Here is a 25,017-nt window from a genome sequence, read left to right on the forward strand (position 1 = left end):
TCCTCTGAATTCCTAGAATATAATTTGTGCAATCAGGAGCTTAGTCAAAATCTTCAAAACATGGTACTGAAGCAGTCTTACAAACTTATTTGAACATTTATATATTTATCTATTTTCTAACTGGGTTAAGACATTTACAGGCACTGATATTTTGAAACATATTTAAACTGTACTCAAGTTTGTGCTATATGTGCACATTTATAGAAAGAATAGGAAATATTTCTTCTTTTTATAACTTTAAAATAAAGTCTTGCCATTAAAGACTTAAATGTAAAAGCTAAAACCATAAAGACTTCTAGGAGAAAATACAGAAAATTTCTGCAATCTTGAGACTTGCAAATACTTCTTATATAGGACACAAAGACCATAAATCATCAAAAAAAAAAAAAAAAAAACAAAACTGATCAACCAGACTTGAAGACATTTAGAAAATAACACAGTAAACCACACTGGGAAAAATATTTCCAAAGTGATTATTAATAAAGGCCTTGGGTCCAGAATATATAAAACAGAATTTTAAAAAGTGGTTAAAGACAGACATTTCATGAAAGATGATACTCTAAAGTATCAGAAAAGCTCAGGAGGAGTTCAGCAGGGACATGAAATTTAAAACCACAATGAGATACTTCCAATCTCTCATAGGATGAGTTAAATAAAAAGCCTGAAAATACCACGTGTTTAGGGAATGTGGAACTCTCATACACTGGCGATAGGAATTTTAAATGGTACAACCACCTTGGAAAACAGTTTGACAGTTTCTTATAAACTTAAATATATAGTAACTATATGACCCAGCAATTATATTTCTGGGCATTATCCAATGAAATGAAAATGCATGTCCATGCAAAAAGAATATGCTCCATGATTCTATTTACATGAAATTTTAGAACAGGCAAAACTTATATACAGAAGTGGTTCTTAATCTGGGAAATTTTGGTCTCCTCTTCCCCAATGTTGTAGACATTTTTGGTTGTCACAGCTTGACAGATGGGGTTGGAATGGTTGCTACAGACGTCTAGTGGATAGAGAGGTCAGAGATGCTGTTAAACATTCTAGAATGGACAGGGCAGTACTGCAACAAAAAATTATCAGGCCCCAAATCTCAATAGTCCCCAGGCTGCAAAATTCTGTTGTATAGTGATCAGTGGAGGTCTAAAGGTGGGACAATGGATATAATGCAAAGAAAAATGAAGGAATTCTGGGGACAATAAAAATGTTCTATATTTTAATTGTAGTAGTGATTAGTTTCTCAAAACTCATCAAACTGTACACTTGATGCATTTACATCAAAGTTGATGGTAAAAATCATAGTGCATGTCAAATAATCTAAAGTTATATAAAACAGTTTAACTCAATGTTTGCTTTTTAAAATACATGTATGGAAAAAACAGGTTAGGCATACCATTGATGAGATTATGGATAACTTATTTTTCCCTCTTTTGTTCATTTTCTTTGTATTAACTTGAAAATACTACTTAGAGTCTAAATTATAAATATAATTATCTTTTTCTTTTTTTAAAGATTTATTTATTTATAAGATTTATTTATTTTAGACAGAGAGAGAGAGAGAGAACATACATGGGTGCAGGGTAGGAGGAGGAGAAAGAGAGGGAGAGAGAGGGAGAACCCCAAGCAATCCCCCTGCCTAGTAGGGAGCCCAATGCAGGGTTGGATCTCATGACTTGCAATCACCACCCCAGCCTAAACCAAGAGTCCAACCAACTGACTCACCCAGGTGCCCCATAACTATTTCTATATACAAAAGTTTTAATGAGAAATTTTCATTATGAACAGTGATACCAAACTGTAATAAGGTAGGCTAAGAAATTCTTTCAAACAGAATAAAGCCATGAAGTACAGAATAACCTATTTCATTATATTAACACATTAGAAAAACGTATCAGATGCAATTAAGTTGTGTTCAACAACAGGCCAGAGATCGTACAAAGTGTGAGGAATATGAAGATGTCCCTCAAGAAGTGACTATCTCACACACACAAAAAAAAGAAGTGACTATATAATGGAGAAAAATGATATTGACAACAAAACAATTAAAGACTATAGTTCACATATGAAAGTAGCAAAATAAGTGACAAAGAAAAAAAAGAAAGAAGCAACTAATTAAACACGGGGAGTGTGGCAAGCATTTGTAAAAGTGACAGGCTAGCCAGCAATGAGAAAATCTGTTCCTGAGAAGATTACCCTACATTATAAGAAAGTTAAACCTACTGAGAAAATTCTCTATCAAAGAGGGAAATCTGCCCAGGATTTACCTGGATAGAAAATGTACTCTGCACTTGCACCACATCTAGATTTGGCAGTAGAAGTCTGTGACACCATTCAGAAGTACAGAGGCAAAATAATCACTGGGGCTACAATTTAAAAATTGTACACTTAACATGTTGTTAGTGAATTGCGGTTGTTCTCCTCCGACACACTGAAACTTCTCATACCATTATTAGTATGGGAAAATCTAAGATGCCTCCCAAAAAGGATACTGGGATACACCCTTGGAATCTGGAATACATCCTTGATAGTTTTTAAGCCATAAGAAAACGCTTATAAATATATGATGGACAGGATAAGCCATCTATACGGCTAAGAACAGTAACATGGTAAAAAAAAAAAAAAAGTAAATGTCTAACTTACGCAGATTATAAAAAAAAAAGCCTGCGAGGAGGTGGGACCACAGGCAGAACTCGATCACCCTGCTCCTTAGATTTCCTATAATCGTGGAAACTTCTTGCAATTAAGGCGCCGACATGGAATAGAACTGGCTTTCCTTAAACGCAACACATTTTGTGCGGCAGAAAACCCCATTTCTGAGGGACAAAGCCCTTCCAAAGACAAAGGGACGGTCGGGCATCTGACCGGCCCGAGAGAACATTTCCGATTCTTCTCCTCCCTCCTGACTTTGAGGCGAGGAATCCCTAACTGCAAGCGATTTAAGAAACGCGACTTCCCGGCCGTGGGGATTCAGGAGACTGGAGGAAAAGGGGAAACGATCAAAGCGACAAGCCCGTTTGCAGGGGTCTCCAGGAGCCCCGCAGCAGCCGGGGCACGAGAAACGGGATGTGTTTGTTCTTCAGACAGCGACGCCGACAGGGGAGCCAGGAGCCAGCGCCAGTGCAGCCAGAGGCCGAGGCACGCAGCCGGCCGCCGCCAGGTCCCTCGGCTCCCACCGCAGACGACGCCCGCCCGCCCGCCCCAACCCTCCCTAGGATGTTTCTGACACTCCCCGCCCGCCCGCCCGCGCGCGACCTTCCCAGCCGCCCGGCCGGAGCCGCAGGCTGCGCTCACTTACTGAGCTGTCCCCCGCCGGACGTCGTACTGGGTTCCCGGCCTCCGGCGCCCCCGCCGCCGGCAGCTCCAGGCATCCCCGGCGCCCCCATGCCCGGCGGGGTCCCACTCTGCCTCTCGAAGTTGCCGGGATTGGAGAAGTAGTCGCGCAGCCGAGGCAGTTCGCGGCCGCTCTCCAGCAGCTCGGTGTGCAGCTCCAGGGCGGTCAGCAAGTACTGATCGCGCAGCAGCTGGGCCGCGATCGCATCAATGGACAAGCGGCCAGGGGTCTCCCCGCAGCCCCCCAGGGCCGCCGCCGCCGCCGCCGCCGCCTCCCCAGGGAGCCCCGGCCGCGCACTGCTCCCTGAGGCCACGGGATCCTGGGGCGACAGCGAGTCCGCAGAGCCAGGATCCAGGCCGCTCCCCGAGCCCAGCCGAAGTCCTGCCCGCCGCTCCTCGGTCGCCGCTACCTCGTCGTCGTCCTCGTCCGAATCGCTGAGGAACGGATTCACACCGCCGCCACCACTGCCACCACCTCCAGGCGCCATTGCCGCCATCTTACCCTGTCAGAACTGTGGGCGCCTCCCTGACGGGCTCTGACAGGCCGCAGCCTGGATCCCCTCCGAGCCTCAGCGGGCGCTGCGCACCTCCACAAGCGCGGCCTGCCCACGTCCCACCTCCACACCCCGAGACCGGGCGTAGGCTCGGAGGCAGAAGGTCCGGACGCAGCGGCACCCCGCTGCCTCAGCCTCTGCTGCACCAGCAGCGGGGCTCTGCAGGCGTCTTCCTGGTCTCCAGTCTCGCGAGAGAGGGTGAGCGCCCGGCCCCTCTCCCCGCGCAAGCCCCGCCCCAGCCCCGCCCCAGCCCCAGCCCGGCCCGTTCTCGACGCGCAGATTGAGAGCCCCGCTCCCGTCTCAAAGGCAAAACCCCGCCCCCGCTCCTGTTTGATTGGTCGGGACAGGAGGGGGGCTGGAGTCGCCGAGGACTGGCCCCAGAATTATCGCGAGAGTCGTCTCCGGGCAGGTAGGGTGTCGGGGGGCGTTCCGCGGCTGGGAGGCAGTTATGACGGTGGTTTAGGGACGTTCTCTGGGGTCTCCTTTCAGGAGGGGAGCTGGGCCGGAGACCCGGGTCCCGCCTTTCCGCTAAGGAGGCCTCATTCCCGAGATAACGCCTGACTCGGAAAAGCCCCAGGTAAAGCCCGGGGACCGGGGCGCCGACAGCTGCGGCGGCTGCAGGAGTGGCCTCGCGCCCGCCGACGCGCGGCTTGCTCGGCGCGCTGCACTTTGCCTCGAGGTTGGCGGCGGGTTGGCGGCGTAGTGGCGGCACGTGTAGCAGGTGCCCCGGGCACTAGCTAGAATGGCACGTCCTCTCTCCTCCCCTCCGAGCCGAGTGCCGGCTCGCTCCGCGGGCCTGGCGACAGCGCCGGCTGCGTGGACTTCTGGAAGACCGCCTTCTAGGCGCCCAGTTGGTGCTGTGAGGGCGGGCGGGCAGGTGGGGTGTGGGAGGAAGTAGCCCACGGGGGAGCTCCTGAGTTTGCGGTCTCTTTTTCTTTTCTTTCTTTTTTTAAAGATTTTATTTATTCATGAGAGACACAAGAGACAGGCAGAGACACAGGCAGAGGGAGAAGCAGGCTCCATGCACCGGGAGCCCGACGCGGGACTCGATCCCGGGATGTCCGGGGTCACGCCCTGAGCCCCCCGGGCGCCCTCGGTTTTGGATTTCCTTGGCTTTGCGGTTAGACCCCCGACGGTCTGTGCGCTTTCTGGTCTAACAAGCTCTCCGTGGCTCAGTGAGCACTGAGGATTTAAAACACAGTTTGCACCACAGGGACCCTTCAGAATACCAAATGCGGCCCGCGTCGGTAGAGAGAGAAAAGCACACTTCAGTGACCTGGTCAGCTCAGCTCCGCCGAGAAGTGTTCAAGGGCAACTCTAAAGTCGGTTTTCTTAAGTCCAAAGCCAGTCATCTCCCACTGTGCCTTCCAGTCTCTCTCTGACTTGGCCATTTAGGCTTGAATTAAGGTGTTGACCGCGGAACATAATTATTTTAAAACTGGGTGGCTCTGCACAGTTTTAATTTCCTTTATCAAATGTTAGCACTTGGAGGGAGTATGCTAAGTTTGGACCCCGCGTATCTTTTAAGTCATTCCTGGATTACAGTCCCAGGTGGTGAAGGGGATGTTAGTTTCTAGTCAACAGTACTGGAATGCTATTCCTAAGACCTTCCATTTCCTTCACATGTAAATTGCCCCTTTTGCAAGGTTTTAAATTATCTTTCCTTCACTGTCGCTCCCCGTGAGCCCCAAAATAAATAGATAGCAGTAATTTTGTTATCAGGTGAATTACATGTTACATTGAAGTAGTCAAGTATCTCCTTTAGCTGTGCAGAAAAATAGAGCATTCTTATATAACCACAGGTCAGGTTATTGGTTTACATGTAAAAGTATGCCAACGGTTAAGTGTAGGCTTTAATTTCAGTTTACCCAGGCTCAGTAAACTGAAATTTTCATTTGAGTGAGGCTTTTGGTTCTTTGTTTTGTTTTGTTTTTGCTCCAGAGTTTTGTTGTGGTGGTGGTTGTTTTTTTTTTTTTTTTTTTGACATTGTTAGTACCAGGAATTCAAAATATTTATAATAGAACATTAGCTCCTAATGTTCGAATTCTAAGTATTTTTCTGTGCTGTGTATATTGAAGAAAAACATGGGAAAAAAATCCCTGATCTTAGGAAAATAGTGTCGAAATAGCCAATGCTGTTACCGTTTATCAGCAAAAAGGATTGCTGATACTTATTGTAATTGAGATTGCCAGAGAGATTGAAAATGGAATCAATATCTGGAATGTAGTAATGGGAGGGATTAGTGAATGGCATGGATTAGCGATTGGAAATGTATTCTTTATATACAATATTTCCATCTCTGTAATGGAATTTTTAGAAATCTCCTGCGCTTAGGGTCCCTGAAGAAGATTGTGCTTACCTGGTAGAAGAGCCTAGAGTTTGTATCCCAGTTCTACCGATTATTTGCTCTTAACGCCTTAAGTTACTTAGCTTCTCTTAGTCTCACTTAACATTTAATATGTCAAGGGGATTAATAAAAGTGCACAGAATTAGGAATGTGCTTTTCACAATGCCTGGTACCTAATACACCATAAATGTTGTTAGTATAGTGAGTTATGGATAGTGCAATATTAGTATATATTGAAAATATTTGAGAGGTTTTTTAAAAAAATAAAACAAGTATCAACTATTAAGCAGCTAAAGCTGGAAAAAACAACGAAGTCAGTAGGGGGCAAATCTTTAAATTAGGGTCTGATTTCTAAAATGTAAGTTTAAATGGATTTAAAATAGGTTTTCTCAGAGAGCTGTAAGAAGTTGGACATAGAAGTGCTTGAAATGATTGACTTCCTATATAAATCTGTAGTTTCCTGATTCTACTTCATATCCTATAATCATGGACTTGTTTATATGACCTTGCAAGCCCATAACAAATCAACTGGCCAGTTTTCTCAGTAAGTACTTTCCTAAGTACATAGGGGTTTACTTATCAATAGAAGTGTTTAAGAAATAGCACATACTAGAATATTAATAATTGCTAATCTCTACCAATAATAATTTATTATTAATAGGGTTGGGAAGTGTTCTACTTAGCAAAATTTGCATTAATGTAGGTCTTTACAGCTAAGGTTTCATTGAATAATGAGGATAGTCATTGAAGTTTGTATCTTAGCAATGAAATGTTAAAGGTCTTTTAAGCACTTCAAATATTTTAGGGCTTAAAAACTAAGTTTTGACTTTAATAGTCTTAAAATAACCACAGTTAACATTTTAAATGCAAAGTTTTGGTTGATGTAAAATTTTTTAAATATCTAATTTTTATATTGTTTTTCAGTGCATGTAAATATTTCTACAGGTATAAGCTGAGTAACTTTTATTGGTACACGGATATGCATCTTTTAACATTTTTGGTAGTTAATTATTTTGAGAGGTTTCCAAATGATTCAACCATGACAAAGTCTATCTTCTTAGATAAATCTGGATAAATGTGATTCCCTTTATTCATTTTATTTTTAAAATTTTAGAGAGTGCACCAGCGGAGAAGAAGAGCAGAGGGAGAGGGAGAAGCAGTCTTCCCGCTGAGCAGGACAGTATTTTGGAATCACTGCAGTTTTATGCATAGTAAATGACTTAAGCAGAAGTTTGGTTTTTGTTTTGATATAAATATCCTGAATCTTCACAGTTCAAATGTTTGTTCTGGTGGAAAAAGAGAAGCAAGGCAGCCTCTAGTGGGTGTAGTGCATATTACATGTACCTTTGAAATGATAATCTAAAATAATTTCTTTAGCACATATTTGAATCCTTACTAAGCATTTTAGGACTGCGGATGAGTGCTGGAGAAGCCCTGTCCTGCTGTCATGGAATTACAGTTAAGTGGTAGAGACAGACATTAATCCAAATAGTAAAAACATAGGTATATATTTATAAACTCAAGGTAAAGTTTTTGGTGTGGACTGCATAGTCCCTGAGAAAGTGATGCTTGAAAATGCAAGATGTCATGAGACAATGGAGTGAGAGAGGATAGAGGGTGGGTTGGAAGTGCAATTTATGCAGAGGTCTTAATAACAGTAGGAAGCATGGGCTACTTACATAAAAAAGACCAATAGGGTGAGATGCCATAAAGCAAGAGGGAGTGCCACGAGACAAGGCTAGAAGGGGAGGCAGAGGCCAGTCCATGTATCCTCTTGTGTGTCATGATAAGGATTCTAGTGTTTTGTATTTTTTTTTTGAGATTTTATTTATTTATTCATGAGAGATACAGAGAGAGAGAGGCAGAAACATAGGTAGAGGGAGAAGCAGGCTCCCCACAGAGAGCCTGATGTGGGACTCAATCCCAGGATCCCAGGATCACAACCTGAGCCAAAGGCAGATGGTCAACCATTGAGTCACCCAGGCATCCCAGGATTCTAGCTTTGATTAGGATGGGGGAGAGGCACTAAAGGGTTTTACCCAAGGGGCAAGATGTTCAGATTTGCAATTTGAAAAAAAGTAAAATCAAAAAGTAGTATGTGGCTATACAGCCAAAGAATGAGGTATACAGAATGAGTGCCAGTTTTCTGATTAGTGTACTTGAGTGGAAGGTGGTGCCATCTCCTAAGGTTGTAAACATTAGGGAGTTGGGAGGCTTACTACCTAGACAAGGTTCATGGAGGATATCTTGAGTTTGATTTTAAACATACTCAGTTTGTGGGCATCCCGGGTGGCTCAGTGGTTTAGCGCTGCCTTCAGCCCAGGGCCTGATTCTGGAGACCCGGGATCGAGTCCCACGTTAGGCTCCCTGCATGGAGCCTGCTTCTCCCTCTGCCTGTGTCTCTGCCTCTCTCTCTCTCTCTCTCTGTCTCTCATGAATAAATAAATAAGATCTTAAAAAATAAAAAACATAGTTTGCCTCTCAAATGGATGTATTAAGGTTGGGATTACATATATGGATTTAGAGCTATTTGTTAAGATTTTTGTATATAGGTACTGTCTGACACCAAGGATATGATCAAAAAGCCTTAGATGGAGGGGCACCTGGCTGGCTCATTTGGTGGGGCATGCAACTGTTGATCTCTGGGTTGTGAGTTTGAGCCCCATGTTGGGTGTCAAGATTACTTAAAAATAAAATCTTAAAAAAAAATTTTAGACAAAAAGTATAAGAGTAAGAATGAAAGAAGCCCTGGGACTGAGTTTTGAGTAACTCAAAATTCAGTGACCACATAGAGACCTTTCTATGTTAGATAGGAAATTAGAGGGAAAACCAGAGCAATGTTCACAAAAGCCAAGAAATGACAGCTATTTAAGAAAGAAGATATGGTAAACAAAGACAAATTGAATGGATGATAAAAGACTGAAAGACTAGATTTTGCAATATTGGCTACATTACATTAATGAAAGCTTTTTCTCTGATATAATGGAAAACAAAGCCTCGGGTTGTTCGGGATCTAGATGACCAGGGAAAAAGAGATCATATTCATTATTTTCAAAATTTTGGTTGTGTTGAGGAGAAGAGGTGGCCAGTGCCTTTAAAAATGTTCTTTATTAATCCTTTATTTGTAAGATGTATCTTAGGCATAGGTGTGGCTTACCTCATTTTCAGTATAGTATTTCACCAAACCAAAACTGTATCTGTTCCTATTGTTAGATACTGTTTCCAAATATTATGATACAAATAGCAAAAGACAATTGAATTTAAAGTTTTTTACCTATATTTGTGTCTGATACGGAATTTATCTTAATACATTCTTAAGTGATAGCTATCCTACTGCTTCTGCCAGTTGGTTAAAAGCTTCAAACTAGACCTCTGTCACACCATGTACAAGTAAGTTCTAGATAACGACTGGTGAAAAACAAAAATCCAAAACTTAGAATTTAGTATTAATTTAAAACTATTTTTATGTGACACAGAAACAAGGAAAGTTTTCTTATGGAAAAAAAAACACACACAAAACTCAGTCCAGAAAGGATAAATTTGGTAAATTATACTGTATTAAAGTTACAAAAAAATCAATCAATAAATAAAGTTACAAAACTTCTATTTAACAAATAGAACTCTAAACAAATTTAGATTTTTTGTATGTATGGTGCAAATAATTATATCTTTCTAATTATATATAGGTAGGGAGACACACAGATACACATGCATGTAATGTATAAGTCAAAGAAAAAAGCCCAACAAGCACAATCCTATTTGATCAAAGGATACGGACACATAGTTGAAAGGATAGGAAACCCAATTGGCCAATAAAAACATGAAAAGATGTTCACCCTCACTAGTAATCAGACAAATAGATAAACAACAGGATGCCATTTCATCTTGTTTAGATTGGCATAAGATAAATATGATAATACCAGTCAATCGTGGGAGTTAGAGGAAATAGGAATTCTCATATACTGCTGGTGTGCATCTAAATTGTTATTGATATTTTACTACTGTCTTGTAAAGTTGAGAATACAGTTTTATTGCAGCAATTCCACTTAATAGAGATGATTTTCAAACTTATTTGTACATAAAATGGTTAGAAATACATTTTTTCACTACAATGTACTATGTTCATATAATGCACATGTATGCATGTTCACACAGGGAAAAATTAAAATACTTTTTAAAAATAATTTTTCTACTTCTGAAGTACTTTATTGTAATGTATTCTCTATCCTATCCTATTCCTTTTTTTTTTTTTTAAGAAGCTATCAGGATAATTTTCAAATAAATTATAGTATAGTTATATAATAGAATATATGTTTAAATCTTTAAAATAATTTATCATTTTTTGATGGTGCTGGCTGGAAAGGCTCATAAAAGGAATAATGGCTTTGCATGTATACTGGTAAAAATTAATTCTTCAGTAGGATAGAGAAGGCATGAGTGCAAATATTGGTGATAATAATGTTAATCAAATCTTGTAGAATGACCGCTTTTAATCACATAATTGAGTTTAAAATGTATATCCTCTCTCTAGAAGAATTTCAAATAATCTACATAGGTACTTCATGCTTTCAGTAGACAGAGTATAGCTCAGTATAATTCCTCACTCCTTAGGTATTGGTTGTACACAGTGGCTTTCTTCCAAAGAGTACAATATGAAAAAGGGGGGGGGGGAATAATTAAATTTATAGTGGAGAAACCAGACAAACACTGCCTTGGCCAGGTGATCCAGTTTAATATCAATTGTGATAAGCTATGTTATGTTGATGGTGTATATATACACTCTTGATAAGATGTGATTAAAAAAATGGCACTTTACACATGTAGATTTCCTCTCTCTCCCTGTCCTCTTCCTAAACCCATTCTAATCATGAGAAAAACATCAAAGTCTAATAGAGGAGCCTCCTGCAGTATACTGGACTGGTACTTTTCAGAACTTGCGAGACCATCAAAACAAGCAAATACTGAGAAATTGTCATAGCCAAGAAAAGCCTAAGGAGACTTGATAATTAACTACTGTGGTATCCTAGAACAGATAAAGGACATTAGATATGAAGACAAAAAATTGAATTCTTCTCCGGTGTATAGCTGGGCATGAATCATCTAAATAACCAACAACCTCTGTTGGTCTACTGGCCATGAGGAAATTTGAAAATTAGTTCTTATATGGCATTTGTAAAGTCACATATAATTTTTGCTTGAAAATGACCTACATCATGATGAGAAAAATATATACCCCAAAATAATAAGTATAAAGGAGCAAATGAACTAGTGTTAGTAACATGGCTTAATAGTTTCCCTGATAATCTTCTGAGATGGGATCCTCTTACAGTATGTTGATGATTTGCTGATAGCCAGTTTGGCTAAGCAGGCCTCAGACCATAAGACTGTGAAAACTTGAAATTTTTTTTTTTTTAAACTTGAAATTTTCTAGCTAAGAAAGGATATAGGATTTCTGTACAAGTCTCAGCAACTTCCTTACAGTTTTGACTGGCAATATTTACTCTTCACATGACAGATAAACAGAACCTAAAAGAACTGCAATACACCATCTTTAAATAATAGGCTCTTTAGGATGGTTTACACTGATGTAAACACTTAAAGCCTATGAGCTTAGTAAATAACCTTTATTTACGAGAACACGGGTTACATGAAATCAGAGCTATCCATAAAATTTGTGGTGATTATGACCATTTCTCTAGTTAATGTTATCTTTTGAGCACAGACTTAGGCTCCAAATTAATTTTTTTCTTTTTAGTTTGAAATATTTTTAGATCCATAGAGAAGTTAAATAGTACAGAGTTATAGTATACTCTTTACATTGTACCTAATGTAAACATTTTATATGACTACAGTATAATTCTCAAAACCAAAACATTAACATTTGTACAAAACTATCAACTAATCTGTAGTTTTTAGGTGAAATTCATTTTTTCCACTATTTTCTATTTTCTGACCCAGGATCCAGTCCAGTTATGTCTCTTCAGCCTCCATTCCATGACAGTTCTTCATTCTTCAGCCTTTCTTTGTCTTTCACGACCATGATAGTTTTGAAGAATACTGGTCTTTTGCAGACTTTTTTTCAAACTTTTTTTTTTTAATTTTTATTTATTTATGATAGTCACAGAGAGAGAGAGAGAGAGGCAGAGACACAGGCAGAGGGAGAAGCAGGCTCCATGCACCGGGAGCCCGACGTGGGACTCGATCCCGGGTCTCCAGGATCGCGCCCTGGGCCAAAGGCAGGCACCAAACCACTGCGCCACCCAGGGATCCCTCAATTTGAGTCTATCTGATATACTCCCATAAATACATCGAGGTTAGCATTTTTGGCAAGATTGCCACGTATTCTTTTGCCAAAAATACTATGTTGTGCCTTTCTTAGTGCACCATATTAGGGTTACATGATGTTAATGTGTCTTATTACTGGTTATGTTAACTTTGACCATTTGGTAAGGTGGTATCTGAAGGGTTTCTCCATTGTAAGTTAATGTTTTTCCCTTTGTAATTAATATATGTTTAGGTGATATTTCTTTGAGACTGCAAATACCCTGTTTTGCCTCAAATATTCACTTACTGAGTTAAGCATTTATCAATGTGTCCTGATGGCAATAAGTTATTGTGGTGTTTAGGTGTAATTTTATATTTTCCTTATTCCTTCTACATTTATTAGTTGGAATTCTGTGGAAAAAAGATGTGAAATTCCAAGCTCATTAATATCTCATTGCATTTTGGTGAAGATAAGAATGTCAAGTTACTACTGGATGAAGTAATTATCTCTAACATGATTTTAGAGAAAAAGTATCAACTATATCCTCATTTGATTTTCCTTCCTGGAATTCTTTTAGATACTCTCATTTGACCTTATCTTTCTTATATTGAAATAAATTCTTTAAAATTAAGGATCATTTAAGAAAATGGGTTAGAAAGTACATGAGGGGCACCTGGGTGGGGCTCAGTTGGTTAAGTATCTACCTTCAGCTCAGGTCATGATCCCAGAAGTCCTGGGATCTAGTCCTGAATCAGACTCCCTGCTCAGTGGGGAGTCTACGTCTCCCTCTACCCCTCCTCCCTGCTCATGATCTCTCTTACACACACACCCTCTCTCAAATAAAATCTTTGGGGAAAAAAAAAGAAAGTACATGAATTTTGGGGTTAAGGCCGGTGTATACAACTACTAAAGACCAATTAGAATAAAGTATAATGGCCAGTGAAATTTAGTATGATTAATAGAGTGCAATATATAAGATCATTACTTTGAAGAGGGGAAAAATTTATATCATGTAGTTTAGTAGGGAACCCCATTTGTGTGTTGCTGAAGTGGTTCAGATAAGGACATAATGAACTTATTTGGTGTGAAAGTAGAGAACTAAGAAACTCAAGCCCTTTTGAAAATAGAGCCCAGAGGTGCCTGGGTAGCTCAGTCGGTTGAGCAACCAACTCTTGATTTCAGCTCGGGTCATGATCTCAGGCTTGTGGGATCCAGCCCAGGTAGGGCTCTGTACCAATTGTGGGGCCTGCTTAGAATTCTCTTTCCCTCACTGCCCTACCTCTCCACTTACTCTCTCTCTCTTAAAAAAAAAAAAAAAAAAAAAAGGGAAAGAAAGAATAAATAGAACCCAACTGGACACTGAGAAATATTAAATATACAGTGTTTATATCATTAATATTTGGTAGCAATGAATATTCCAAGTCTTAATTAAGAAATTATAAAATTGATTTGACTGGAACAGGAAGATACATTATACCTTTTTTTAATCCCTTTTTTAAAAAATAATATAAATTTATCTATTTAGAGTTTGATTTAAAAAATAAAAGTCCCGTGCTTTACAATTTAGTTTAGAGTATTCCAGTACTTTACATTTGTATGGTGCCATGTCTTAATTACTTCCCACTAGACTCCTGCCACGGAATAAGGCTGATGGTGTCTTTTTTTTAATGGATAAGGAAACACAGGGATTGACTTGACTGGGAGACTTCTGTTCTCATAGAGTGCAACTTTTACTTTGGCTGTTAGAGCTCTGGAAAGGTCAAAGTTCTCAAAATTCTTGTTTGACTACTTCAGTAAGCTTTTGGGTAGTGGAAAATTTATATGTTCCTTAAACACATAGACTTTGATACTTTATTCAGAAAAGCTGTGTAATGGCAATGGGAAAATAAGAACGTTAATTCCAGGGAGTTATTCATAAATGCAAGTGAAAGTGGGAAATGACATAGATGTGTGCTTATTTATAACCATGATAGAGAGTACTAATGTTTCCATGATGAAGAGGAGATATTTAAATCAATGTGAGCTTCTGTACATCCAAATATACCATATGTATTTTAGCTGAATAGTTTAAGATCTAACTGGAAAGAATTAAGTACTTGAAAAGTGACTCACTTTGGACGACTAAATATGATACCTGATAGACTGTGTCCTGGAATGGAGGATAGAAAAAAGAATAATAATTGAATAGAATATTTTGAATAATTTTAGACCAATAAATCTAATAATTTGGATGAAATCAAATTTTCTAAAACGTATATGACTACCAAAGCTCACTCAACAATTAGTAAATAATCTGAATATTCCTATATATGTGAAGAAATGGAATTTATAGTTAAAAATCTTCCCACAAAGAAAAAGCCAGTGGCTTCACCAGTGAATCTGTTACACAGTAAAGGAAGAAATAATACAAATTCCACACAAATTCTTCCAAAAAAAAAAAAAAAAAAACAAACCCAAAAGAGGTAGCAACACTTTCCAACTCATTGTCTGATAAAAGGAGATTCAGACATTGCAAGAAAACAAAATTAGGGCAGCCTGGGTGGCTCGGTGGTTTAGCGCCGCCTTCGGTTTGGGGCGTGATCCTGGAGACCCGGGATTGAGTCCCATATCAGGCTCCCTGCATGTTTATCTCATGAATAAATGGATGAAGTTTAAAAAAAAAAATATATATATATAGTCTCATATCTTTTCATAAACATTGCTATAAAATGCTAAATAATATTTTAGCAAATGAAATCTAACACTTCATAGAAAGGATAACAATAACCAAGTGGGGTTTATTTTATTTTTTTTTCTTTTTGTTTTTTTTTTTTCCAAGTGGGGTTTATTATGGGAATGCAAGTTTGGTTTAACATTTGTAATTCAATCAGTAATTCATTCAGATTAAGAAGCTGAAAGAGAAAAAAACAAATGCTCACAATCATCTCCGTAGATCCAACAAAAAGGATTTGACAACATCTAGCATCCATTCATGATTTTAAGCTCTGCATGCTAGAAGTGAAAGCCAACTTCTTTAACTTAATAAAGGAAATCTCCGGGGATCCCTGGGTGGCTCAGCGGTTTAGCGCCTGCCTTTGGCCCAGGGCGTGATCCTGGAGTCCTGGGATCCAGTCCCACGTCAAGCTCCCGGCATGGAGCCTGCTTCTCCTTCCTCCTGTGTCTCTGCCTCTCTCTCTCTCTCTCTCTCTCTCTCTCTCTATCACAAATAAATAAATCTTTAAAATAAATAAATAAAGGAAATCTCCAAATCCTGGAAAACTGACAATTTTCTCCCTAAAATTGAAGACAAAGATTCCTGTTACTACTACTTCTGTTCAGCATCATACTAGAGGTCCTATTAGTACAGTAAACATGAGACAAGGATAAAAGACCTTCATATTGACAAGGAAGAAGTCGTTTATTCATAGGTGATATAATTATCTCTGTGGAAAATCAAAAAGATCTGTATAAAAGCTACTATAATAGTTTGTCAGTGTTGTAGGATACAAGGTGAGTATATAAAAAGTAGTGTTTTAAGAACAAGAAGAAATTGAAATACAAAATACCATTTACAATAATATCAAAAAATATAAAATATGTAGGGGTGAATTACATAAGCATGAGGAATGTTTTGAGAATTCTGGATATATTATCTTGACTGTATTGTACATTTTATATCCATACAGTCTGTTATAGACCAGTTGTACCTCAGTAGAGCTATAAAAATGCTATAAAGAACATTATTGAGGCACTTCAGAAAATGTGGAGTACAGATGGTAGATGAGATAAAATACTGATGTTGAATTTACTGAAGTTGACAATTGCTGTTGGTATATAAGACAGTATCACTGTTCTCAGGAAATAAACACTGAAGAATTTAGGGTTTAAGGGTCATGTTATATGTAATTTATCTTCAAATGGTTCCAAAACAATATTTTACATGCATGGACACACATATATGTGTGTATACTTTCATGGGGGTAAGACAGGCAAAGCATGGACAGTAGAGACAAGAGAAAACATGACAAAGCAAAAGAAAATATTAATATAGATGCATGTGGCTACAGGGTATATGGGTTTTTGTACCATTCTTGCAATTCTTTTATCAGTTTGAAATTATTTTTAAATAACGCGTATTAAAAAATCTGTATTAAAGAAAGTGCTGTTAGGGCACCTGGGTGGCTCAGTGGTTGAGCATCTGCCTTTGGCTCAGGTCATGATCCCTGGGTCCTAGGATTGAGTCCTGTATCAGGCTCCCTGTGGGAAGCCTACATCTCCCTCTGCCTATGTCTCTGCCTCTCTTTCTGTGTCTCTCATGAATAAATAAATAAAATCTTAAAAAAAAATAAAGTGCTGTCATTTACAAATATTTCTTATGTAGGACACAAGTAGATAATCAAAAGAAAAATTAACTGAACTTAACCAAAATTGGAAGGTACTGCTTTTTGAAAAACACCTAGAAAAGGGGGATAGGGAGAGTATTTTTTAAAAAGTCCGTTAAATACATGAGAAATCACTCAACATCATTAGTCATCAGGGAAATGTAAATTAAAACCACAATAGGTTACAAGTACACTCCCACATATAGAAAAGTCAAAACTAAACAGCTTATTAATACCAAATATTGTTGGCAAATATACAGAACAATTGGAGCTATCAGACATTCCTGGCCTGGAGGACATTTTGCTAGCTGAAATAAAGCTAGTCAGAGAAAGACAAATACTGTATGATTCTTACAGGAAATTTCTAAGAGAGTCAGATACATGGAGGCAGAGACTAGAATGATGGTCACCAGGGACTTGGAGATGGTGGTGGAGGAGAAATAGGAGTTATTGTTCAACAGCTATAAAATATCAGTTACACAAGGTAAGTTCTAGACATCTGTATAACATTGTGCCTATACTTAGCAGTACTGTATTGCACACTTAAAGATGTAAAAGGGTAGATCTTCCATGTTAAGTGTCCTTACCAGAATTAAAAAAAAAAAACAAAACACATAAACTAGTGGTAAACCAGTGACACTAAAGTTGATGCTTTGGTATAAAAGTTTGGGAGTTGGTTCTGTAAGAGATTTACATGTATTTGATTTTAGACTCAAGGATGGCAAATGAATTTTTCTTACATGATAAATCCAACTTCATGTACATTAGCAACAATAATATATTACTTAATGAGTACTGACTGTGGTAGGGATTCTTCTGCATATTTTACACACATCAACTCAATTCTAGTAACACCCTAGCAAGTAGATACTATAGTTATCCTCATTTAATTGACAAACTGAAGCACAAAGAAATTAAGTAACTTGCCTTAAGTTACACAACTAGTAAGTAGAGAAGGCAGGATTAGAATCCCTGCAGAGGAATGCATTGGTATGTACTCTTTACCATTATGCCATCCCACCCCTCCAAGAAAGGTACCAAGATCAAGTCTGGACACACTGGTCATCTGAACAAGTGTTAGAAAAGGCTTAGGGTCTCCAGTGTGACCCAGCGTTCAAATCTCATTCTTCCTCTTCTAGTTATATGATGTTTGGAGCATCACTTAGGTCCCATTAGACTCCATTCCCTGCTGTAAAAATGAGGGTTCTACTACTTCATTGACAAAGCAGATTCTGAGGATTAGAGGAAAAAACATAAGTACTCAAGCCCAGGTTCTGATGCTGAGCAAGTAATCAATAGTAGCTAGTGCTATAATTGAATATTCTCACTGTGGAGAAATATTATACACAATATAAAGAATATAAAGCACATTACACTTACTATAAAAAGTTAAGATAAATTCTTAAATGGCATTTATAGTGAAATTATAGATTGTCAATAAAGTTTTAAAACACTTGCTGAAAGGACAGTATGTGAAATTGTATAACAGGTAGGTAAAACAGTTTGGAAAAAGTTTAGCAATACTTTATATAAATTTAAACATCTTTCCATTTGACCCTGCAACTTTTTTTAAAAAGATTTTATTTATTTGAGAGAGGAGGGAGCACAGGCAGGCAGAGGGGCAGAGGGAGAGGAACAAGAACTCCATGCTGAGCAGGGAGCCTGATGCAGGACTCCATCCTAGGACCCTGAGATGACCTGAGCCAAAGGCAGATGTTTAACCTACTGAGCCACCCAGACACCCCTAACCCAGCAATTCTAATTCTGTGTATTCAAGAGAAATGAAAAAAAAAATATATATATATATAAAGTCTTGCAAATTTACTGTTTAAAAAGCGTTATAATAGCCCCAAACTGGAAACAATTCACATATTCAAGAATTTAATAAACACTTTGTAGTATAGCCATACAATGGAATACTTAACATTAAAAAGGAACAAACAAATCACCTCCATAAGTCAAAAATTATGCTGAATGAAAATAGAACAGACTGCATGCTGCATGAGTCCATCTCAGTGATGTTCTAGAACAATCAATATTAATCTTCAATCACAGAAGACAGAGCAGCAATGGCTTATGATTGGGACTGTGGGGCAAGGATTACCTTCAGAGGGACATGGGGGGGAATTCTTAGAGAAAATATTCTAGATCTAGATTTTGATAGTTATGTGAATATATATTTGTCAAAACTTGTAAAACTTAAAATGTGTCCTTTTTTATATATAAAATACACTAATAAAGTTGACTGAAAAATTTAAAAAATAGGTACCAATCTTTAGAAGTCTTCACAAAAAAATTAGTAAGACTCTTAAAATAATTAGCACTTGTTTAAATAAGTGCCATATATTATGATGGAGAGTCCTTGTACTCAAGAAAATAGCTAGGGGTAATTTTAATTTAATATGCATATTTAAAAAAATTAAAAGCACAGTAGATAGTTTTTTGGATCTGAAAGAATTATCACAGAGCTCCTTGTTAGCACTGAAAAATGGGCTGCTGGATACTCTATTTTTAAATACAGAGTGTATGAGTATTTAAATCAAGGAAAATCAGAGAGGGGTCTAATTCTGGGTGGCCAGAGAAACCTTGAGGAGATGACTGGAGAAGATGCAAGAAAATGAAGAAGCAGGCTGCCATGGGACCAACCAACTAAAGAGCCCAGAGACAGTTTTTGTCGAACTGAGAACTTTGCTGGGATGCAAGACCTTCAGTGCCAAAAGCAGGAAAATCCCAGGGAAAACAGGAGTAGCCATCTCCTCCACTTGTACCCTAGGTTCCATTTTTTCTGACTTTCATAAGGATTTGTAACCCCTGCGGTTATTCCAGCTTTCTGTGGCAGCTTTGACCTCTTTCTACGTCATCAGTCATCATCATTCCTCAGCACTCAAATCTACTATTTCCTACCTGAAGAAAATCCTCTATTGGCCCTACCTCAATTTTCATTTTTCTTCTTTAGAGTTAACACTCTCCCAAAGAGCTGTACTCATTTTGCTGCCTTTCCCTTCATCGCCACCTGTTGGCTTTTCAAACAAGCACTTTAGAAAGGGCTCAGTTCTCGTTATGTTGAAATTTCTCAGTAAGCTTAACAAGAACTTCCACAAACCAAATCACCTGCTGCCCTGCTCTTACTCCAGTCTTAACTGTATCTGACAAAGCTGACCACCCCTTCCTTTCTCGAAACAGTGGTATTAATAATTTTTCTATTTGAAATACTGTCATTTAGAGTATTCAATGTCTTCTTAATTCATCAAATTTATTTTGTTTTACTGTGTCTATTTGAAGTGATAGTTTTTTCTTTAGAAGGGGTTGTGAGATAAGAGAAATCTATACTGCAAGTGTTAAATGAAGTTATCGTTAGGATAATCAGTTTTCAGCTAAAAAATTATTTCCGTGTACAATGTATCAAGAGCCTTAAAGGTGCTCATAGCCTTTGACTTAGTATTGAATTTATTGGCAGTATTTTAAACGTACAATGTGAAATGTTGAAAAGTTAACATAAAAATTACATTAAAATGTAAATTAATCATGTTGACATTTATAATAATGAAAAAATGAAAACCCAATGTTTAACATTTATAGAGGTGAACAGGAAAATTAAGATGTGCCCATAGAATAAAGTGTGGTGATGGTAAATAATGAGTAAGAAGAGTTTTTTTTAATAACAAAGAAATGTTCATGTATAATAATATATGAAATTATGAGACTATAAAAATGTAGATTGGATAAAAACTGTAAGAAATGTAACAGATTTTTCTTTAGGTGATAAAATCATAAGTAATTTTTCTATATTTTCCAAACTTACCAGTGATTTTCTTAATTTTTTGAAGATTTATTCATTTATTTTAGAGAGAGTACAAGGGTAGGGGCAGAGGGAGAGGGAGAGAGAGTCTCAACCAAACTGCACTGAGCATGGAGCCCAATGCAGGCCTCGCCCCCATAACCCCAAGATCACAACCTGAGCCAAAACCGAGTCGGACACTCAACCATACTTTGCCACCCAGGCACCCCATGATTGTTTTATTTTTATATTCAGTATACCATCATTAAGATGGTGCTTGCTGTATAGTTGAAGCTCATATATATTAGAAAAAGCAGAATATTTATTGAGAATCTTTCCTTAGGTTGCAGAATAGCACCGACCCACGAAGGGACTTCTATACTTTGTGGAATGTCTTTGATATTTATGACTCTTAAATCTTTCAGGAAAAAGTGGCCCATAATTTGCCCATTTGCATTATTTTATATTCTTTTTATGATGTACTTGACTTTGACAAGGATTTTGTTGTTTTTTGTTGTTTTTGCCACCCTTTCTTCCATGATGTAATTCTTTAGACCAAGAAGAATAAGATGTGTCTGTAATTAAAATTACTTCATCTTTGGTGTCTTTCAGCCAAGGGTCACTGTATGTAACTGATGTTAGTTATATTACAAAAAAACAATTTAAGAGTACTTTGTTGTTTTTAATCTACAGGGAGATTCACCAACAAAAGTAAATTATAGACTGTCTTGAAAATTCCCATGGACTTGATCTTGGCAGTTAATGGCATACTGTCTTACAGTATTATTTAAATGAAGTTTCATGTTGCTTAGTTTTCCTTCAGTAAGTATGAGTAAGCTTATCAGATCTGTAACTATGTCTTCTTGGTGTTCCCTGTTGTATCCCATAAACAGTTATGTATAGAATACTTTCAAGAATATTTAAATTGAAAGAATGAATATAACTTTCCCTTTTTTTTTTTATTGGTTCAGGAAACTAAAAGTGTTCCTTTAGTGAATGTACATTTTCTGAAACACATGGAATTTAACTACTTTTTCCTTCCTATAATTTAGCTAAATTGACAAAAATCATGTTATCTGTCAGCAGAATCTACAAGTCTCCTGAGCTGATAACCCCCCGCCCCCCCAAAAAAAATTCCACTAACATTTAAGTCATGTTAAATTCCAAGCCTATCAGTGGTGGTCATATGGGCAACCAAGAGCACCATGAATTATATTTTCTATTTTATACAGGGTTTGATTTAACTGAACCCTGACTCATTTTAGGACTCATTTAATTCTTTGTTTTTTGATCCTCTGTTAGTTTTTATAAGCTTAGTGTGCATTAAAATTTATTAGCAATAGTTTATTGGTGTTAATTGCGTATTATACTTGAACTTTCTCTTTTTGTTTGAATATATTTTAGTATTATCTCATTATTAAAAAATGTATATTGTTGCTAGCATAAATGAAAGTGAAGTTGTAAATTATGTAACATTTTAACACACATGTTCAATCTACACACAGTCACCAAAATATTGAAAAAATAAATAATTGCATTAAGGTTTACCCAAATTTAATTTTGTTTCCTCTTTCAGTCTTTCTTGAAGATTAATTAGTTACCCTGGATATGCTGCTCTTCTTTATTTTGGGATTGCTTGTACATTTTGTGTTCTTCGGCTCCATCTTTGATATTTATTTTACATCTCCTTTGGTTCATGGAATGACTCCTCAGTTAACGCCATTGCCTCCTCCAGCAAAAAGATTAGTACTATTTGTTGCTGATGGCCTGCGGGCTGATACACTTTATGAATTAGATGAAAATGGAAATACTAGAGCGCCATTTATTAGGTAAGCATGTTAGCTGATACAAAGAACTCTCTGGAAAATGTTGTCTTGCCACTGTTTTATCTCATGTTGGACATAGAAGTGATGATGAGAAAGGCAATAGGGGCAAATATATATCTGCCTTTGTCTTATGGATTAACAAATTTATTTCCTCCCAGGAGATGTGTATGACATTAGCTGCTTGGCCTACCTTGTCCTAATTATCCAAACCTGGCTTACAACTCACTGTATTATCTTTTTCTTATAAAATAAACTTGTTATATTTTAAAAATAATGACAAACATAAATATTAATGAATTGCTAATTACAGTGGTATTTAACTAGAAAATATAGAATTCAACTGATAATACACCTATAAAACATATGAAGCCCTTCCAAGTTGATATTGCTGTTCAGTGTGATTTTAGAGTCTGAAGTGGCTTTGAAAAGAAATGTTTAATTTTTTAAACTGTTGGGGCTCCTACAACTATAATTGTTATTTTTCTGATTAGTGGCATGTCCCTCAAAAGCCCTTCTTAATGCTGTTGTATGTAGAGAGATTAAAACTCAAATCCAAGTGGAAATTTATCTAAAATATTTCACCTTCCCTTGTTCTCACCTGCCATCACTACTTTATCTCTTTACTGTGCTTTAGTTTTCTTTATAGTATTTAGCATGTGCAGGTTCCTTGAAACCTGGGCCTTTGTTTTATATACCACTTTATTTCCAGTTCTTAGAACATGGTAGGCCGTTAGATATTTGTTGACTGCTAGAATAATGAATGAACTTGGATTCCTGTTGAATTTCCAGAAATAAATTTATGGTGGCTCAAAGGAATGCATTAGATAAAAGTAATTAAGTGAGCAACTCAGGGCAGTGGAAAATGTGAGTAGGAAAATAAGATCAAACCATAGTTAAGTGCACTTCACAAGAATGTGTCACATTAATTTCCACAAATAACTTAAAATTTAGGTGTATATTTAGATGACTTTCTTAGTTGTCAAAGAAAGGAGAAAAATACAGTTCATCGCAAATTAATAAAAGTATACCAGTTGTTAGGGAAAAGGTGAGCCTCCCTGGTGGCACTTCTTTCTCCTTTGGGTGGTGGGTAGCAGGCCAAGAGCTCACGTGGTTGGTATGCCTTGGCTTATATGCCATCGTGTGTTTACAATTTCAGAAATCTAGTTTTTTTTAAACCTGTTTGTAAAATGTTTTACTTGTTCCTCATTTTCTTTCTTAAAAAATATGATCTGAACTGATCAAAATGTTTTTAAACAGATATGCAAATTTCTTTTTTATTTTTTAAAGTAGTTTTTTCTAAAAGATTTTATTTATTCATTAATGAGAGAGAGAGAGAGAGAGAGAGAGAGAGAGAGAGGCAGAGAGAAAAGCAGGCTCCATGCAGGGAGCCTGAAGTGGAACTTAATCCCGGGTCTCAAGGATCACGCCCTGGACCGAAGGCAGGCGCTCGACCGCTGAGCCACCCAGGCGTCCCTCAAATTTCTTTCTACCTCCTACTTTGTGTTGAAATTTACTTTTCATTAAATACTGAAGAAGTTAAAAAATATTTTTCCCTTAACAAATGGTTCAATGGTTTTCAAACTATGCATGCATTTTACCAAAATTGGTTTTAGTTTGAGGTAATTCAGTATTAAAGAGTATCTAAACCAGTACTTGTAGTTATTGTTATGGGCTTCAAACATTCATCTTAAAAACTGTTACCAATGCAGTCAGTGTTTTATAGCTCGTTACTCTGCTGCTCTTTAACCTGCAGTGGCATTGCTGGTCCTTTGCTTTCATTGCAATACAGTTTAAGATCTCATGACATTTCACTGCTAAACACTTTTGCATGCATCACCTAAGAACAAGGACTTTCTCCTGTATGACTGCATCTAACACATCTCACCTAATGAAATTTGACATTTATAGGGCAATATTCTGTGAGTCAGTTAATTCTCATGTAACAAACTATCTGAATACTTTGTGACTTCCTACAACAGTCCTTTATTTTGTTTCACAGTTCTTTGTAGTGGTTGGATGGTTCTTTGTCTCGCCTAAACTCATTTATGCTGCTGAATCCAGCTAGTCGGAGGGCTGGAACTGGGCTCAGCTGGGATTGGAAAGATTCCTTTCCTAGTTAAATTTTGAGTCATTTTTTGGGTTTGATTCCTCTGTAAAAATCTTATTTTTTCTAAAGCTCTAGTAGGATTTAATCATAGTCTGTGTTAACTATTGATCTATAATATCTTTTAGGAATATCATCATGCATGAAGGCAGCTGGGGGATATCTCATACACGGGTGCCAACTGAATCCCGGCCAGGTCACGTAGCCCTGATAGCTGGGTTTTATGAAGATGTCAGTGCAGTTGCCAAAGGTATTGTCTATATTCTATACGGATGATTTTCTGATATGAAAAATTTATGGCATATATATTGCTTCTTTACCACTGAATCATGACACAAGTGAAGTGTATTTTGACATACTTTTGGTAAGTATTTTAGTATGGCTTACTCATAAACACATACTGGTGTTGATTCAAGAATTAAGCTTTGGTCTTTTATTGTTCT

At 37.8% G+C, this 25,017-nt stretch overlaps 2 protein-coding genes across 11 annotated transcripts in view; one reads left to right on the top strand and one right to left on the bottom strand.

The window, feature by feature from the left end:
• Positions 1 to 4,061, bottom strand: part of LOC129514519 (RAB11-binding protein RELCH) — a 112,565-nt gene extending 108,504 nt beyond the window's left edge. For all 5 annotated transcript variants that reach the window (XM_055333134.1, XM_055333133.1, XM_055333132.1 and 2 more), the window contains exon 1: positions 3,305 to 4,061. In XM_055333134.1, coding sequence (XP_055189109.1) covers positions 3,305 to 3,836 — 532 coding nt within the window. In that variant the 5' untranslated portion in view covers positions 3,837 to 4,061. The remainder of the gene's footprint in view (positions 1 to 3,304) is intronic.
• A 212-nt stretch (positions 4,062 to 4,273) lies between these two features.
• The window catches only part of LOC129514590 (GPI ethanolamine phosphate transferase 1), a 109,863-nt gene continuing 89,119 nt past the window's right edge, over positions 4,274 to 25,017 (top strand). For 3 of the 6 annotated variants that reach the window (XM_055333299.1, XM_055333304.1, XM_055333305.1), the window contains exons 1-4: positions 4,321 to 4,470; positions 21,338 to 21,466; positions 22,221 to 22,473; positions 24,703 to 24,824. In XM_055333299.1, the coding sequence (XP_055189274.1) occupies positions 22,253 to 22,473; positions 24,703 to 24,824 (343 nt within the window). In that variant the 5' untranslated portion in view covers positions 4,321 to 4,470; positions 21,338 to 21,466; positions 22,221 to 22,252. The other 3 variants (XM_055333300.1, XM_055333302.1, XM_055333303.1) reach the window with 3 other exon arrangements.

This window comes from Nyctereutes procyonoides, unplaced genomic scaffold (genome assembly GCF_905146905.1).
Source record: "Nyctereutes procyonoides isolate TBG_1078 unplaced genomic scaffold, NYPRO_anot_genome, whole genome shotgun sequence".
In the NCBI taxonomy this organism is placed as follows: domain Eukaryota; kingdom Metazoa; phylum Chordata; class Mammalia; order Carnivora; family Canidae; genus Nyctereutes; species Nyctereutes procyonoides.